A 20,648-nucleotide genomic window follows, 5' to 3' on the forward strand; every position below is an offset into this window, starting at 1 on the left:
TGGTTAGTTGTGCGGAGTTGCAAAAGTGTGATTGCAATTTCGTGCACCAGAGATATAATCATTGAGACCAAATCAAACCACTTGAAAAGAATAGTGTAACACATCCTTTGTACATTGCTCTGTAATATCATTTAATCTTTCCTTATGGTGAAGATGCATATAGGATTGGTATTGAAACTGCAGCTCGATACAACACTGATGGTTTGAAAAAATGAACTACAATTAGCATGAGAGAATTCTTTGCTTTTCATTTATAGATGAGGTCCCCAATTTCGCTAAGTTCACGTACACTTTTTCAACAGTTTTTGGTTGATGCTTATATTATGGTTGAGGCTGATCTCTTAAATTATTTTTGATTCAACCAACCAAAACTAAGTGTCAAGAAGTACAAGTTATTACATGAATCATTGGTTAGAGGTGAACCTAATGCCATTGCAACTAGATAGCAAGTTATACTCCCAAGTACTTTTACTGGTGGTCCACGATACATGTTTAATAAATGCAAGGATACCTTTACGGTTTGCAAGTATTTTGGTTACCCAAATTTTTTTGTTACTGTGACGTGCAATCCTGAATGGAATGAGATAAAGAAGTTATTAAAACGAACTGGTCTACGTGCCGATGACCGTCCTAACATTATCTCTCGAGTCTTTGAGATAAAGCTCAACCAATTAATCAAAGACTTTAAGGATGGTTCAATTTTTGGAAAATTATCTGCATCTAAGTTAAAATAAATTATCTAATAAATAAGTTTTTTGTTTTTCTTAAGTTGCAACTTATGCCTTTTTTGATTATTTTTATCATATTTGGCAGATGGTTGCACCATTGAATTTCAGAAGAGAGGTCTTCTGCATTCACATATTTTATTATTCATGCATCTTATTTTTAAACCTAAATCTGCGGATGATATTGACAGGTTGATATCTGCTGAGATACTTGACAAGAGCATAAGACCAAAGTTATATGCAACAGCGGAGAAATTCATGGTTCATGGCCCATGTGGTAAGTATAACAACAAAAGTCTATGCATGCTAAATGGTATATGTTCCAATATTTTCCAAAACCATTTAGAGCTAGGACCATAATTGACGAAGCAGGTTTTCCAAAGTACAAACGGCTTGATAATTGCAAAACAATTAGGAAGAAGAATGTCATCCTTGATAATTCCTACATTGTTCCATACAACCCGTCGCTTTTATTAAAATATGGTTGTCACATTAATGTTGAGCATACTTGCCAGACATCTGCAATCAAATACCTCTTCAAATATGTTCACAAGGGCAATGATCGAGTTACCACTTTTTTCTACCAGACTTCAGAAGATGGTAACTTTGCCCCCATTGTAGATGATATTCAAAACTATTATGATTGTAGATATATATCTTCATGTGAAGCGGCTTGGAGATTATTTGGGTATGATATACAAGTTAAGGAACCTACTGTTATTAGACTTCCCTTTCACTTACCTTAAGAGAATCCTATTGTGTTTTCTACTCAGAGAACATTGAGGATGTAATTAGGCGCACAAATGAAAAGCTCACAAAACTACAAGTATGGATGATTGCAAGCAGGCAGTATCCTTATGCTAATTCACTGACATATATTGAGTTTCCTATAAAATTTGTGTGGATGGATGATATTTCAATGTGGGCTCGTAGAAAACAAGGATTCTCTATTGGGAGGTTAACTCATGTTCCACGTATGAATTCTGAGGATTACTACTTGTGTCTGCTACTTAATATTCAAAAAGGATGCAGAAGTTTTAGTGATTTACGTACTGTTGAAGGTATTCTATATAGCACATACAAGGAAGCATGTTATGCACTTGGACTACTACAGGATGACAAAGAGTTTATTAATGCTATAATTGAAGCAAGCACATGGTTATCTGCTAATTATGTTCGTTATCTCTTTGTTGTTTTACTCATATCTAATAATATTTCATGCCTAGAATTAGTATGGAAAAAATTTTTCAATCAATTTTCTAAAGATATTTTGTCTTCTCAAGGCCGACTTCATCGATCTCCAGGTAAATGCATGGCAATATTTACTTTTTATATATATTATTATGTTTTTTATATCAATTACTATCAGGAACTTACTTTATTATGTGTATTTTAGATATGTAGTTAACTTATGAACAAATAGTGAACTTAACTCTCGCTAAGATTGAAGAGAAGATGCAAGAGAATAGAAGATCTTTTAAAGAGTTTAATAACATGTCATATCCATCTGACGAAGTCATTGATGGTCTTGATGACCACTTCATGATGGATGAGTTAAACTTTGATCGGATATCTCTTAAACTCGAGCTTCAAAGATGCTTACAAACCATAACAGATGAACAACAAAATGCATTTGATAAAATTTTAAATGTTGTTAATAGTGGAATTGGTGGGTCTTCTTGTGTGGTTATGCTGGTACTGGAAAGGCTTTCCTATGGAGAACTCTTTTTGCTGATTTTAGAAGCAGTGGTAAAATTGTCCTTAATGTTGCTTCCAGTGGTATTGCTGCTCTTCTTCTTCCAAATAGACGTACTACTTATTCTAGATTTAAAATTCCACTCAGCGTAAATGAGGATTCTGTATGCCACATAAAATAGGGATCCTCACTAGCTAGATTGGTTTGTAAGGCCAAACTTATTATATGGGATGAAGCACCTATGTTGAACAAGCATTGCTTTAAAACTCTTGACAAATGTTTCAAAGATATTCTGCACAATGAATCTTATTTTAATCCTAATTTACCCTTTAGTGGTAAAGTTGTTGTGTTAGGAGATAATTTCAGATAAATTCTACCAGTAATACCAATGGGCTGGCGCCAGGACATTGTACAAGCTTCAATAAATTCATTATATCTCTGGCCATCTTGCAAAGTTATTCAGCTAACAAGAAACATGAGACTTACAGAGGGAGGTAGCTTACCTGAAGATGAGAAATTAAAGTGTTTTGCACAATAGCTAATTAAAATTGGAGACAGGTTGACTGGTGATTCAACTGATGGTGAATATGAGGTCATTATTCCTGAAGAAATACTCATTGATGATAACACCAGTGGTTTTGAAAAACTAGTAAGCTTTGTTTATCCGAACTTATTATTTAATATCAACAATTCTATATATTTCAAGGAGCATACAATTCTTGCTCCAACACTTGAGGTTGTGCACGACGTAAACAATACAATGATGGGTTATTTTACTGGAGAAGAAAAGATTTACGTTAGTTTTGACTCATTATACATTGAAAAAGGAAACATGGAATCTGAATTAGATACTATCACCAATGTTGTATTGAACTCAATTAATTGTTTTGGAGTGTCTACCTACTAGTTGAAACTCAATGTAGGTGTACCTGTTATGCTATTATAAAACACTGTTCAATCTAAGGGCCTTTACAATAGAACTAGATTGCAAGTAAGACGGTAAGGTAATCATGTTATTGAATGCATTATATTGACAGATAATACAGCTGGTCAATTTATTCTCATTCCTAGGATGAACATAATTTTAAATAAGGAGACACTTCCATTTGAGTTTTAACGAAACAATTTCTTTTGATTGTGTCCTTTGCTATAACAATTAACAAATTGTAGAATCAAACACTTAACATGGTTAGAATTTTTTTGTTAAGATCGGTGTTTATATATAAACAATTATATGTTATATTATTAAGAGTGAAACTAATAGATGGATTGAGAGTATTAATATAGAATAATGGTCCAATCTCTAATAGATGTACTTTAAATATTGTATATAGAGAGATATTTAATAATGTATGAGATTATTTTAACACAACTCTATCCAAAAAATTATCCGTTGATTTGAGATCTATAAAGTATCATATAGTTTTTAGATATTCTAAACTAATACACCAAATTTTTATTTTATTAAAATACTAGTGTAATATAATATGAAGCTTAAAATATATTAGAAAATATTAATTTATCAGTAATTCTATGGTCTATTAGGCAAATATAACATACATAATATTTATTTTTTCATGTCCCTACATAACATTCTAAATTATTATGTAAATAATATAAAATTAATTAAAAAAAAACTTTTATGGTACTACGTTATCATTTTCATCTATAACAATTTTAAATTATTAATAAAATTTATTATTTATAACTTTCAAGAAATTTAAGTATATTGTTTTAATATCATTATTTTATTATTTTGGTTTCAATGCACACTTTTTAAATCTTTCCTTTAATATATTATTCTACTTCAGATTTTTTTTTATAGTTCTCACAGAAAAAAAAAAAACGAGATTAAGTTTAGTTTTAGATGGAAGAATTTTGCTTCTTCCTACAAAATACAAGTTCGAGATATTTGCATATATATATTCAATCATGTAATTTTGTTATTGCTGATGAACATGTGTTTAATTCCATGTACAGTAAAATGAGTAATTATTTTGTGTTATATAATATAATATTTAGATATCTCTTACCATTAATAATTAACATGCAGCAGATGATTTCATTTTTCTAATTCTCATTAAAAATTTGTTTTTTTTAATTAATTCGATTAATAACAAACATTAGATTATGTATGTATAATTTATTTGGATCATAATGCACATGATGTTACAAAGACTTAATGTAATTTTTAATTTCCGTGTAAGCACGGGTTCATTCACTATTTATTTATGATAAGATAGTTATGTGTCATTTTATATAAATATATACTATGAATAATGCTTAAAAACAAAAATATATACACGGATAAATAAAAAATGCTAATTTGAAAAAATAAAAAAAAACGATATTTTTTTTAATAATATAAATAACAGTTTGAAAAATAATTTTAATTTTAAAATTTAAATTTTAAATTAATTAAATATTATTTTTGTTATAAATTATTAATAGACTTAAAATATGGTCATTGTTCACGTTATTCGCATCTCTAAGCTCTATTACAATAAAGGGTCATGTGTCCGTGTTTTGCTTCACAGAAACGCCAACTTTCTCAGTAAAATCTAAAATGTGATTAAGACCTTGAATGTGAATGCATCGTCTTGTAGCTTTCAATTCTTGAGCTTTTTCTTCTCCCTTTTTTTATTTTTTTGCCCTCTCATAATTGGCTTACAACTTTTCTCCCAGCCTTTTATCATCAATCTATCACAGATACCATGGGACGAACCACGGGACCACTGGTTTTATTATTATTGGTATTTTTACTCATAATAATATTATAGAAATAATATATATTTTTTAAAATTATAATTTATTTTATTTTGACAATATAAATTATGTATAGTATAAAAAATTAATAAAATCAAATTATTTTTACAAAAAAAATTGTAGGTTGACAAAAATTTATGACTTTAAGACCAAATTATCTATAAATAAAAAATCAAATAATAAGATTTTTAGTTATTATTTTTATATGAAAATATCTAATTTTTCATTAACAATTAATTTTAATTGTTATCTAAAATTTGAAATAATTTAACGTGTATATTTTTATATTTAATTAGGTGTTAAGTCGGTTGCACAAATAAAAATAATTAATTTTTATACTTGTTATTTAAAATAATATTTTTTCTCTTAATGTATATAAAAATATAATTAGATATTAGTATAAAAAAATTATATTGATAGTTATAAAATTAATTCAAAATTAATTTTTTTAAAATAATTAAATTTTGATTCGAACTTTTAATTATAACATTAGTATTCTCTCTAAATTATATGTAATAAATATTCGAAAGAAGAGAAATAAAAATTTAGATTAGAAAGATAAGTGGTGAATATTTAAAATTAAAAAAATATGTAAATAATAATAATAATTTTTATTAGAATTATATTATTTTGTTAATTTTATTTTTTATAGAACAAAAAGATAGAAAAAAAAGAAAATGAAAGAAAAGAGAGAGAAAAATAAAGATGAAGAATGAGTGTGAGAGTGAGAATTTGTTAATTTTGGAAGAAAAAAAATTTTTAATTGTAATAAAAAATATCAGATTACATATTTTGATTTGTCAGAATTACTAATATAAAATATAAATTATATATAGAATAAAAATGATAGAGAGAAATAGAAAAAATGGAGAGAGGTAGATGAGACAATTTAGGAAGGGAATTTATTGATTTTGGAAAAAAATATTTTTTCTCAATTTTAATGAGAGAGTGTCATGTAACATATTTGATTATTAAATTAGATAGTAATATATGATACATAATATATGTATATTTTAATTTTGATTTTAATATTTTAATTTTAATTTTAATGCAATTAATGAATGTCATGTTGCACATTTTGATTGTCAAATTAGTAATTAGTCATTGATATTAATAATGATATATAAAATAGATAAAGTGGTTGATGGAATAAGAAAGATAGATAAAAGAAGAGGAAAAAGAGGAAAACTCTTTAATTTTGGAGGGAAAGATTTTATTTCAATTGCAATGAGGAAATGATATGTAGTACATTTTGGTTGTAAAGTTAGTATAGAGGAGAGGAGAATTCTTTAATTTTGGAGGAAAAAATTTTAATTTCAATTGCAATGAGAGAGTGACATGTAGCATATTTTGGTTGTAAAATTAGTATAGAGGGGAGGAGAAAAAAATTTCTTAATTTTGGAAAAAAAATTTAGTTTCAATTACAATAAAAAAGTGACATATAACACATTTTGATTGTAAAATTAAAAATATATAATAAATTATTATTATTGTATATTTTAATATCAATCTACTCTCATATAGATTATGTGGGTTTGACAAATGACGAACAATATAATAATAATGAAACACTAAAAAATAATTTATGGTCAAGTTAAAAAATTGTAATCATAGTTAGTAAAAAGGTGACTATAAATTTATAGTTATAGTTTTTTATTTCTGGTTATAATTTTTTTATTGTGGCTTATTCTATTGTAGTTATAGGTCTATAATTACAGTTTTTTTATTTATGATTATAATTTTTATGATTATAATTGCAGTGTCTAAATTCTAACACTTTAAACTATGTTTTTTTATCGTAATCATAGATTACTATTCTATAGTCACGTGTAAAAACCGTCACCATAGTCTAATCTATGGTTACGGTTTTAGCATGACCAAAATTTATCTATAGTCACTCTATTTTAAAATTGTGACCATAAATTAGACTATGGTCACCTTTTTATAAAGCTGTGACCATAGACTGATCTATAGTCACGATTTTAGTATATTAATAACTTACTTATGGTCACCCTATTTTAAAATTATTACTATTGGCACTCTATGGTCATTCTTTTAAAAAACCATGACCATAACTTTATCTATAGTGATCATGGTAAAATACTATGACTATAACTTATCTATGGTCACCCTATTTTAAAATTGTGACTATATAGCTTACTCTATATCCACCACTGTTTTAAACTGTGACTATAGCTCACTCTATTGTCACCCTATTTTAAAACCGTAACCATAGCTTATTCTGTTTTCTGATATTTTTTTAAACATAATGACATCCCAAAATTATGATAATCACAAAATAAGTTTAAAAAAGAGAAATTCAAGAAATCTTAATCATAAAATTTACATTATAAACTAAACATGTTTTTAGTCTAAACAACACAAATAAAAATAAAGCATAATTTATCCATTACATATGATACCGAGTAAAGTCTCTTATAAAAGAATACACAAGACATGAAAATATTACATTTAAATAACTAAAGTATATATGAGACCTATCCCATCTCATATTTCTATAAAAAATAATATTTTCTTCACATCAAGTCCTTCTGCTAGCAAAAGAAATAAACATGTTAGAACGGAGCAAAAATGCTTTCTATGACACAGTACAATTGAGTAATGAATATGTGACACATGTAAAATCCATTATTAATTAATTAATTATTATTTAAAGAAATTAGAAAATTAAATTTCATAATTTAAATAAGTTAAAATAATTAAAATATGAATTTTGACACTAATTTTAAAGAATTTGACCCAAAATTAGACCGAACGGGCAACGTTGTCCAACCACTTCTTCTTCGTTAAGCACAAGAAATCACACTGGGAGCAGGGAAGAGGGGAGAAGCCACAAAACCTAACCCTTGTTCAACTTCAAATTCAATTATCTTTCAATGCGGAGTTCTAATCCTTGAACCGTCTGCGACCACACGTTCATCGCGACGAGCTCTACAAGACCATGTCAACAATTTTATAGGTAAGCCTCATTTTTACTTCATGCAGCGCAGCCCTTATTTTTGAAAATTAATTGGGTTTAGTGTTGAGAAATTGTGTAATTTCAATGTTTAGGACTGAATTGGCTTCGTGAACTTGGTAAGGTGAGACAACCCTAACCCTTGTCAAATTATTGAATTTGTGAACCCTAAGAAATTCTAGTGTTGTTGTATGAAATTTAGATTGGATTGTGTACTTGGAAACAATTTGGTGATATTAGAGGAAAATTGGCAAAGTTGGGAGCTTTAGCATGAACTTTGGGGCTGCGGATAATCGTTAATGGTGGACTCTTTAGGTGTTCCAGGATTAAAGAAAAATCGGCCAAGGTATAATTTTGGTTTCTCGTATATAACATGTATGATATCGTGAAAACTTAGGCTAAATGACTATAGGATAAGTTGAATATGTGTTTGGAGCATGTTTAATGATGTTAGTTGTCAATGTATGTTAAAATGATGAGGTATGGTCAAATTAATTATTCATTGATGTGAATGTGGTTGGTGTTGGTAAAATGGATTGATGAGTGATGATTTTGATGCTAATAGTTGAGGATTTTAAATGTGAACATATGAATGTTAATAAAATGATAATTGTGTTTGTATATTTGAGAATTCGTGGAATGAAGTGGTTCAAATTGAGGCATGGTTGGTTGTGATTGAATATGGAGTTTTGTTGGGTGTATTTGGAGTCATTTTTAAGTGTAGAACTTTGGTTTTGATAAAGGGAATTGGTGAAATAGAGATTTAGAAGTCGTTGGTGAAAACTTAGTTTTTAACTGAAATTCAGCGAGCCATAACTCAGTTTCTGGACACCCAAATTGTTTCAAATTTATTTCATATGAAAATTGGGTCCGTAAAGTTTATTCCGTTTGAAGAACGGATGAAAAATTTTTTAAAACGAGAAAGGTATGCGCGTTGGAAGTTTGGAGTGTAAAGCTGAAAATTCTGCAGCATTCAACACTTTTGCCAATCTGCATATCTTGTACACGACCGTTGCACGCGATGCGACCAACCTTTTCGGGTTGGGCATCTCGCGTACGCGAGCAAGGCGCTTGCGTATGCGAGCAGGGAAAAGTTTTCCCATGCATACACGTGACCCACGTGTACGCGTGACCCCTATTTTCAGCAAAGTGAATTTTACATTTTAAAACCAAATTTTAAATCTCTAAACCTCTATTTTTACTCTCTTAGACCTTAAATGTTTGTATTAAGGATAGTGACAAGATTAAGCTAGGGAAAGGGAGGTTACTTGAAAGTGAAGAAAGACTTGGAGTGATAAATTGTGGTTGAGAAAGTGCAGAATAGATGATGATGTATGATTAAGGATAGAGTTGAAAATGATAAGATTTTATTCACGGCGTGACTGTATTGAGAGGTAAATATTGAGATTGGCAATGATTGAGTATGGTCGGAATGGTCGAGATAGCAAGGTTTGGATGTGATTCCGTTTGCGTGTTAACTTGAAAATCTTATCAAATGGCAAGTTGAGGACGGATGATTCCCTCTCTTGTCGTGATGAGGATGTGGGAAAGGTGGAAAGGCACTCCCCTACATATTGGTTTCCCCACATTCTTCTCTGGTTGCAAGGTGGAAAGGCACACTCCTTCGATGTAGAAAGGCACTCTCCTTCGTGAAACCTCCAGGAGAAGGTGGAAAGGCACTCTCCTTCATTAAAGTTCCTCCTGGGGATGCGCAACCTAGAGACAAATATCTGGGTTAGCTACCAGATGTATCAGGTTGGCAATTTAATCGATACGTGAGCTCACGGTCAGTAGGACAGGCATGCATCATGTTGCATTTGTTTTCTTTGTTTGGGTGTACATAGTTATTTTGGTTTGCCTATCTGATAAATTCTGTTTAACTGGTAGCTGTCATACTTGCTGTAGTTGTTCTTTAAATATGTTTGCCTTAGCTTGTATTTGCTTGTGTCTGTGATTGTCTTTCTGTTTTGAGTAATTTTGTGGTGGACTAATAATAATGATAATTTGTTTTGAAATGGGCCAGAGGCAAGGTTGAGTTTATTTGGGCCGGAGGCCGAGCATGTTTGATTTAGGCCATAGGCCGTGACTGGTTGGATTAGTGGTAAGGGCTAGAGTTAAATGAGACAGAAAGTAAACTTCAGAGTTAGAGTTATATTGTGACTTTGGTACCTTAGAGAGTTTTACAAAATATATGGTTCAATTTATTCCTTTAAGTTTTATAATCTGAGTGTCGACGTTCTAGGATTTTGGCTTTTTCGAGACCTTGTTTATTATATATGTGGACACCTTAACCATACTGAGAACCCCCTAGTTCTCATCCCATATGATATTATTGTTTTTCAAATGCAGGTCGAGAGGTACCTCGGTAAGCGTCTGGAGTTCATTCTGCAAGCGCAGTGTAATATCTTGGGACTCCGTATTTTGAGCTTATATGTTTATTATTCTGTATTTAGATTTTCCTCTGTATATTTAACTTTATTTTGTCCCTCATAGAGGTCGATGTGGAGTAATAGGTTGTTGTTTTATCTATTTTGCGATATTTTAGGTTATATTTTTTCGTACACAAGTTTTCCGTTTACGTGAGCGTTGCGCCCTTTGTTTTAAACTTTTCTTCAAAGATTCCTAAATAAACTTTCCTTTCAACTATATTATATATATAATTTTACTTTTAGAGGTCGTAATACCTCGCCACCTCAGTTTTATGACTTAAGCATAAGACTCTGTGTGGTAAGGTAATGCATTATGGAATCAGAGCAGTTCGTTCTTGTAGGGCATGAGGGACGGACTGACTATGCTTCTGAGCATACTTTGGCTGTGTGTACATGCTATTTAGGATGTCTGCTTGACATATATAGCATAAATATTCATGAGCATAATTTTGGATATTCGAAGCACTAGACTCGAGTTATTAAGACTGATCACCTTAATATCGATTGTTTGGTGTGGACAAGACCCAAAAGACGTCTCGTGGATGCGAACGAGATGATACGGCTGATTTTAGGGTTGCTACTGTGCGAGCTACTGCTGAAGGGATAGAACATGTAACTTAGGAATTGTGATGGAGGTGGTGATGGATTAGGTGGGGAGACTACCATGGATTAGAAACTCGTGCAGTTGAACAAATGGTCGATAGAGTTTAGTTAAAGAGATGAAGATATTCAAGGAGTGTTCTGGCAGTGTATGTGAATGATTAAGATCATAGTGGCTTATAATCAGAGTAACGCTATGGAAGCGCAGTGAATTTGGTGAATCTAAAATTATAGTAACGTGAGAAAGGGGTATTAGGATGTGAGAATGAATTGAGGATTGACATAGGATCGAAGAACGTAGAGTGCATGTTTATGGATTTAGATTAAAATGATTTGACTCAGACTAAGAGATAAAGTAATTATCTAGTGTTTGAAATAGTTGAGAAGGACTTGAGATTTAAATTGAATTAGATGGCACATATATAGGATAAGAAAATTTGTTGTCGTTGAAAAAGAACTAGACTAAGTTAAAAGTGAAACAAACGGGTATAGCTTTGGTTTGAATTTGATTAACTTTATAATTTTGTACTTGAGACTAGAGAATGTGAATTAGTGTTTGAATTAATATTAGGAGAATGCCAAGATGAATGGTAAGAGGTGGTTAAATCTGAGAGAGCGAAATTTCGAGGACGAAAATTTCTGTTAGGGGGTAGGATGTAAAACCCGTATAGTTAGTAATTAATTAACCGAAAAATTAATTATTATTTAAAAAAATTTAAAAATTAAATTTCATAGCTTAAATAAGTAGAACTAATTAAAATATGAATTTTGACACTAATTTTAAAGAATTTGGTCCAAGATTGGGCTGAACGGGCCGAACTAGGCCCGTATTAGGTCCAAGGCCAAATATATATAACCTTGTCCAGCCACTTCTTCCCCATTAAGCACAAGAAATCACGTTGGGAGCAGGGAAGAGGGGAGAAGCCACAAAACATAACCCTTATCCAACTTCAAATTCAATTATCTTTCAATCCGGAGCTTCGATCGCCACGTTGTTTACGACCACGCATTCACCGCGACGAGCTCTATAAGACCAATTCAACAATTTCATAGGTAAGCCTCATTTTCACTCCTTGGATCTCAGCCCTTATTTTCAAAAATTAATTGGGTTTTAGTGTTGAGAAATTGTGTAATTTCGATGTTTAGGACCGAATTGGCTTCGTGGACTTACTGGGTCTTGTCCCAATTTTATGTTGGTAAGGTAAGACAACCCTAACCCTTGTCAAATTATTGAATTTGTGAACCCTAAGTAATCCTAGTGTTATTGTATGAAATTTAGATTGAATTGTGTACTTCGAAACAATTTGGTGATATTAGAGGCAAATTGTAAAAGTTGGGAGTTTTAGTGTGAACTTTGGGGCTGCTGATAGTTGTTAACGGTGGGCTCCTGAGGTGTTCTAGGATTAATAGAAAATTGGCCAAGATATGATTTTGGTTTCTCGTATATAATATGTACGGTATCGTAAAAACTTAGGCTAGATGACTATAGGATAAGTTGAATATGTGTTTGGAGCATGTTTAATTATTTTAGTTGTCAATGTATGATAAAATAATGAGGTATGGTCAGATTAATGATTCATTGATGTGAATGTGGTTGGTGTTGGTAAAATAGATTGATGAGTGATAATTTTGATGCTAATGGATTAGGATTTTAAACGTGAACAAATAAATGTTGATAAATTTATAATTGTGTTTGTATATTTGAGAATTCGTGAAATGAAAATTTTCAAATTGAGGTATAATTAGTTGTGATTGAATATGAAGTTGTGTTGAGTATATTTGGAGTCATTTTTAAATGTAGAACTTTAGTTTTGATAAAGGGAATTGGTGAAATAGAGGTTTAGAAGTCTTTGGTGAAAACTTGGTTTTTTACTGAACTTTAGCAAGTTATAATTTGTCTTCTAGACTCCCAAATTATTTCAAATTTATTTCAAGGAAAATTGGGTCCGTGAAGTTTATGCCGTTCAAAGAACGGATGAAAAATGTTTTAAAACGAAAAATTTATGCGCGTCGAAACGCAGGAGTGCAAAGCTGAAAATTCTGCAGCATTCAACACTTTTGCCAATCTGCAGATCTTGCGTACGCGATCATTGCACGCGACACGACAAACCTTTTTGGGTTGGACATCTCGCGTACGCGAGCAAGGCGCTTGTGTATGCAAGCAGGGAAATGTTTACCCATGCGTACGCGTAACTCCTGTTTTCAGCAAAGTAGATTTTATGTTTTAAAACCCAATTTTGAATCTCTAAACCTCTATTTCTATTCTTTTAGACCTTTAATTTTAGTATTAAGGGTAGTGACAAGATTAATCTAGGAAAAGGGAGGTTACTTGAAAGTGAAAAAAGGCTTGGAGTGATAAATTGTGGTTGAGGAAGTGCATAATTGATGATGATGTATGGTTAAGGATAGAGTTGAGAATGATAAGATTTGATATGCGACGTGATTGTATTGAGACATAAATGTTGAGATTGGCAATGACGATGGTCGAGATGGCAAGGTCTAGGTGTGATCACGCTTGTGTGTTAACTTGAAAATCTTATCGGATGGCAAGTTGAGGATGGAGGATTCCCTCTCTTATCCTGATGGGGATGTGGGTAAGGTGGAAAGGCACTCTCCTTCATGAAATCTCCAGGAGAAGGTAAAAAGGCACTCTCCTTCATTAAAGTTCCTCCTGGGGATATGCAACCTAGAGACAAATGTCTGGGTTAGCTAGCAGATGTGTCGGGTTCTGACGATTTAACCGACACGTGAGTTTTCAGCCAGTAGGAAAGGCATGCATCATGTTGCATTTGTTTACTTTTTTTAGGAGTGCATAATTGTTTTGGTTTACCTGTCTGATAAACTTCGTATAACTGGTAACTATGATAAATGTTGTAACTATTCTTTAAATATGTTTGCCTTGTATTTGCTTGTGTCTGTGATTGTCTTTCTGTTTTGATAACTTTGGTGGTGGACTGATAATAATGATGATTTATTTTGAAATGGGCCGGAGGCCGAGCTGATTTGATTTGGGCCATAGGCCGTGACTGGTTGGGTCAATGGTAAGGGTCAGAGTTAAATGAGACAGAAAGTAAACTTCAGAGTTAGAGTTATATTTTGACTTGGGTACCTTAGAGAGTTTTACCAAATATATGGTTCAGTTTATTCCTTTAAGTTTTATAATCTGAGTGTCGATATTTTAGAATTGCCTCTGTCTTTTCCTGGATCTTATTTATTATATATGTGGGCATCTTAACCATACTGAGAACCCCCAGTTCTCATCCCATACGATATTGTTTTTTAGATACAAGTCGAGAGGCACCTTGGTAAGCGTCTGGAGTTCATTCTGCAAGCGAAGTGTAATATCTTAGGACTTCGTATTTTGAGCTTATATGTTTATTATTCTGTATTTAGATTCTCCTCTGTATATTTAACTTTATTTTGTCCCTCTTAGAGGTCGATGTGGAGAAATAGGTTGTTGTTTTATCTATTTTGGGATATTTTGGGTTATGTATATTTATGTAAATATTCTTCGGCCAACCTTGGCTTCGCAGGTTGAGCTTGGAGCTTGAATATTTGTATCTTTGACACTCCCTTTTTATTATATATATATATATTTTCTTTCAACTATATTATATATATAATTTTACTTTTAGAGGCTGTAATATCTCGCCACCTCAGTTTTATGACTTAAGCATAAGACTCTGTGTGGTAGGGTATTACAACACTTGTTTAGTAAGTCAATCAACATTAGAAAGGACTATATTAACAAGTTAATCAACAATAGAAAGGTACCTGTAAAAAAAATTTCAATGACAATAAAGGAAAAAAAAGTGATGCTGATCATAATCAATAACACATCTAAATGAAAGTTTCAAGACAAAATCATTAAAGAGTTTTGAACCTCATGCATCGTATAATTCTAATAAGACAATGAGAAATAAACTAAAAAAATTACTACAAACTAGGCTATTTTACTCACATAATTGTAACGACATTCATTCAGACGACACAACATAAATAATGCCAAATCAACTTTAAGACTAAAATCAGTACACATATTCTATCAAGAATGGTTGACAGCGCACCATCAATTCATTCATACCAACTAGTCAACTACAAATATAATCAAGAGATACTTAGCTAGTATTAACTTGCATACACATGAAACTTTGATTTTTGCTTTTTATTTATGAATGATAATTATAAGTTTAAAGAACATAAAACATTGATTTGTTTTTTATTTATGAATTATAATTTTTTCTAAAAAATAAATTAAGAAGCTTATCTATAGTTTAATAATTTTGTCTTTTTTATTTTTTAATATTGATATTTATATAACTTACGATTCATGTACAGAAATTAAACTTCTCGATACAAGATATGTATCTTGATTGCATTGTTCTATTTTTCTGCATATTTTCAAATTTGGAACTCTCTTTAACTTCTTAAATTATTATAATAACATCTAGAATATATCAGAACTACAATCAAGAAAATATGACAAGTGCTCAAAATGGATATATGTATTAATATACAAAGCATATCTATTTCATAGTTAATTCATAGATACATGTTCACATTAATTAACCATCGTAAACTAGTGAGAGCACACAAATTTTTTAATAAGATCATTGCAAATCTGAAATATTATATTCTTGGTTTTATAGTGAAGATTGGTTCACTTTAATCTCTACAAGTAACAAGTTATTATATATAAAATTCTTGGTTATATAGTGAAAAGAATTATAATGTTCAATGATGTTATCCAACAACAAAATTCAACTCAATATTCAATAATGTCATTCAGCAACAAAAAACTAAAGTTCAGTGATACGTTATGCAATAATTCAACATACGATAACAAATTCATCTCAAACATAATTTGCAACAACAAATTCAACTATAATAATTTTTAAATTCTTAGTATTTAACAAAGCAAAATTAGCTAAATCATAATTTTAGTAACAAACTCAACTTTCAATAACAAATTTAAAATGTACTAATAATTTATAATAATAAAATTAAAAAAATAGGGCCAAAGCTAAAACTTACCTCAGCTCAGTGATACCACCTGCATTAATCAAGGGCAGTCTTGCAAGTCCATTAATATTCATGGCGTCTCGGTAGTGAGGTTCTAGAAGTTTGTGAATAGGATAGAGCACACTAATAATATGCTTGTATGTTGCAATGATAAATGGTTCCATTGCAGTATGAGTATTCAACCTTTAATTGGTTACATGAAAAGAAAAATAATGAGAAATGACTACTCAAATAAGGATATTAACGAGTGAAAGTTGAAAAAAAAAAAGAGTTATACCAGTGGCTTATGAGTTAATGATAACATGAGTCATTGACGACAATATAAGCTTCAGCAAGAAGCCAAATAGTACTTTAGTACCTTCTTTAGCAAGCAAGACAACTCTACTAACAGCACTAAATGTGTCCCCGCCAGGATGTGGCACACTTAATTTAATGGCTAATGGTGTCAATGTTCCATCATTTTTCAGCAACAATTCAACATACAATAATAAATTCATCTCAAATTCATAGACTCTTTTAAGTCACCCCTTAAAATCGTGACCATAAATACCTTTAACTCACCTTTCAAAATTGTGACTATAGATCTTTTTAGATCACTTTCCAAAACTGTGACTATAGATTCATTTAGATCACCCTCTAAAATTGTGACCATAGACTCTTTTAGGTCACCCCCAAAACCGTGACCATAGATATCTTTAGGTCACGTCTCAAAATCGTGATCATACACCTTTCTAGGTCACCCTTTCGAAAAACCGTGACCATAAGCCCTTTTAGGTCACTCCCAAAACTGTAACCATAGACCCCTTTAAGTCACCCCTAAAATCGTGACCATAGACCCCTTTAGGTCACCTTGCAAAATCATGACCATAGACCTTTTTAGGTCACCTCCCAAAACCGTGACCATAGATCCTTTTAAGTCATTCTTTTTTGAAAAATAGCGACCATAAACCCCTTTAAGTCGCCCTCCAAAATCGTGACCTTTTAGACCACTATTTTTTAAAAATTCGTGATTATAGCTTTTTTTGTCACGGTAAAAAATCGTGTAACCAAAAAAATTATAGCCATAAACCCAAAATGTTGTAGTGAAAAATAGAGTTATGCACTAACAACTAATTTATCCTTTTCAATTTTAATGACTTAAATTGATTTTGTAAAATTGATTTTGCTCAAAAGTGAGTAAGTATTTACGTAATTTATGTTTGGTAATTTTTATTCAAAATGGATTATGATAAACTAAATATTGTTTGGATTACATTATTCAAAATCACTTTTAGATGAAAAATTACAAAAAATGACATAACTTTAAATAATTATTTTATATTATCTTATAATTTTATTTTAAATATTTAAATAAATTTTAATATTTTTTAGTACTCTCAGTATTCTTTAGTACTCTAATAGGATTAATAAAATCATAATACAAAGTAAAAATATTCCATACAAAAAAATAACAATAATAGTAAAAGAACTCATATAAATAAATAAAAAACCAGATAAGATAATAATATGCATAAGAGAGTATTAGAAAAAATTATTATAAAAAAAACAATGAAGGACATAATTGGTACATAGAACATAGATTTCAACCCAACATGAAAAGGTGAACGAAAAAGCTAGAATTTGTAGCTTTTGCTAAACGTGGGTTGAAGATAGAAATCATTTATGCATTTAGAAGATAAAAACTTTGTCAAACATAAAGATGAAGCGTTCAAGGAACTCGTGTAACACCCTACCAAACAGAGTCTTATGCTTAAGTCATAATTCAGAGATGGCAAGGTATTATGACCTCTAAAATAAAAATTTAGTACGTATAGTAGTGTGAAAAACGATTATAACTAGGAGCCTTTGAAGAAAAATGGGTACAACAAAAACCGTAACTCGAAAAGTGCCACACTCCGATCGAGAACGTAACAGATGAAGGAATAAGCTAAAGCAAGATTATATATGTACAAAGGAGTGTAAAAAACAGGAATATCAAAACTCAAAATCCGGTTGCAAAGATAACCGGTTCGAGCATAGCAATATATACATATGAATAAGTAAGAAACCCCAAGGAAAACCCAAAGGGACATAAATACAGAAAACCTATTCTCCAAAATCCCCTCTAAGAGGAGTCATCATAGTTTGTATTACTTAGTGGAGATAAAAGTATCTAAACAAAACATATAAACCAAAATAGAGTCTTGAGAACAAGGATCTTCGCTAAATCCAGAAGTCTCCAGCATGCTTTAGCAAGAAGCCTATCGTCCTGCATCTGAAAACCACAAAATTCGCATGGGTGAGAACCAGAGGTTCTCAGTATGGTAACAGTGCCCACATATCTAACATGTAATGTCCTAGGAAAGCCAAAGGCAATCCTAGAACTGACACCAGATAAATTCAAAGCTTATAAACAGACTAAACCATAAATGGCAACTGACTAAGGATTCTTCAGTCTAACTAATACTTCCCTTTCCAATTCCTTTAGACCTCCCAACCACCAGCAGGAGTATAAAATGGCAAACACAGTTATATCAAACAAGAGATATACAAATAGGATGCATATGATGAATGCTTGTCCCTAATGGCTGATGATATCATCTGTCGGTTATATACTTATATAGCCAACCCGACAAGTCCTGGTAGCTAACCATTGGATTGTCCCTTTGTCGTGATCATCATAATCATAATCATAATCATAATGTATTGAACCCGAGTTATCCTCGATCATCATCATGATCATAATCATAATCATAATCCATATCCAACACCCTCACTAGTGTATATTCATGGGGGCGAGCTCATCCGGAACTTTCATAGTGTCTGGCCACACTTACGACATAGGATCAGCAGAGTATCGAGTCTCCACCTGAAGCACGTGGTGGCTAGCCACTGCTTTCACCGAGGGAAACTCGTATCTCAGATAGTGGAAGTGCAACATTCACATTTCATTCAATAGCATATATGCATTTATACTCGGCTATAATAAAAAATGGCTCCGTTGTAACTCGGCAATAACTCAGCCATCCGACTCACAGTTCAATACAGAACCAACCAATTTATCAATAAATACAGCCCTTCGGCTCATGGCACACATAGCACTTCAACCGCCATCCTCCGTATCTCATATAATCATCTTTGATCATCATTGATCATAACTTTTTCCCGTGCTTCATTCGCAAGTTACCACATCCTCTAGCTCCTTTCTCATTGCTAGGCATATCATAATGATTTAAGACATAAGGGGTGAGATCGGAGACTTAGAAGTATGAAATTTGGCTTTTAAAACTCAAAAATCAACTTTGGCATGAAAATAGGGCCACGCATACGCGTCCTCCATGCACACGCATGGATGGAAAAATAGCCAAATGACGCGTACACGCCAGTTACGCGTACGCGTGGGCGCGTTTGTGCCCCCACGCACAAAACTGGCACAACTTTGGCACAGCTCTTGGGAAAATGGCTGGGCATCTACTGCAGCACATCGACGCGCATGCGTTGGCCACGCGCACACATGGATGGCGCGTTTCTGAAAAATGACACGTACGCGTCAAGCACGCCTACGCGTGGGGGGTATTCTGCTAAAACTTTTTCTAAGTTAAAAGCTGCATAATTCACATATTCAACCCACAATCTTTCGACGAACATAACTTCTTCATTTTAAATCATTTTTTGCCCGTTCTTCGAACGACATGAACATCCCGGATCCAATTTCATTTCTAAACAAGTTTGGCACAAAATAGGGATTCGGAGTCCAAGTTATGTCCCGTCAAAAGATGCCCAAAAACCATATTTTCATACAAAACCACAAAGTACCATTTTCAAAACCAACCAATTTCATCCCTTTTCAAAATCACCCAAAACATACCAATTTCAATCCTTTTTGAAATCAATCAAAACATGCCAAAATCAACCTCAAGCCTTCTCAACTCATACATTAACATTTTTCTCAAAATCACAAAACCCCTACCAAACCATTTTAACCCATCAGAATCAAATGACTACCATTCACACACATTAACATGTCATACATCTGGTGCGCGAAATTATGAACAATACTTTTCACAACTCTCATAATCCCCGGTCATGAACCCCAAAAACTTGGTGTTCAATACCATGGCATTAACACAACTTCACACAACTAACCAGCAAGTGCACTGGGTCGTCCAAGTAATAAACCTTACGCGAGTAAGGGTCGATCCCACGGAGATTGTTAGTATGAAGCAAGCTATGGTCATCTTGTAAATCTTAGTCAGGAAAACTCGAATGGATGTAGGTGATAAACGCATAAAAACATAAAGATAAAGATAGAGGTACTTATGTAATTCATTGGTAGGAACTTCAGACATGCGCATGAAGATTCCTTCCCTTCCGTCTCTCTGCTTTCCTACTGTCTTCATCCAATCCTTCTTACTCCTTTCCATGGCAAGCTTAAGCAAGGGTTTCACCGTTGT

General features: G+C 32.0%; 1 protein-coding gene across 1 annotated transcript in view; it reads left to right on the forward strand.

Moving 5' to 3' along the window:
* The first annotated feature begins 488 nt into the window (after window positions 1-488).
* The window catches only part of LOC107474714 (uncharacterized), an 89,709-nt gene continuing 69,549 nt past the window's right edge, over window positions 489-20,648 (forward strand). The window contains exons 1-7 of the mRNA XM_052257850.1: window positions 489-693; window positions 814-1,002; window positions 1,098-1,325; window positions 1,499-1,899; window positions 2,009-2,029; window positions 2,130-2,420; window positions 2,960-3,070. Coding sequence (XP_052113810.1) covers window positions 489-693; window positions 814-1,002; window positions 1,098-1,325; window positions 1,499-1,899; window positions 2,009-2,029; window positions 2,130-2,420; window positions 2,960-3,070 — 1,446 coding nt within the window. The remainder of the gene's footprint in view (window positions 694-813; window positions 1,003-1,097; window positions 1,326-1,498; window positions 1,900-2,008; window positions 2,030-2,129; window positions 2,421-2,959; window positions 3,071-20,648) is intronic.

This window comes from Arachis duranensis, chromosome 2 (assembly GCF_000817695.3).
Source record: "Arachis duranensis cultivar V14167 chromosome 2, aradu.V14167.gnm2.J7QH, whole genome shotgun sequence".
Taxonomy (NCBI): domain Eukaryota; kingdom Viridiplantae; phylum Streptophyta; class Magnoliopsida; order Fabales; family Fabaceae; genus Arachis; species Arachis duranensis.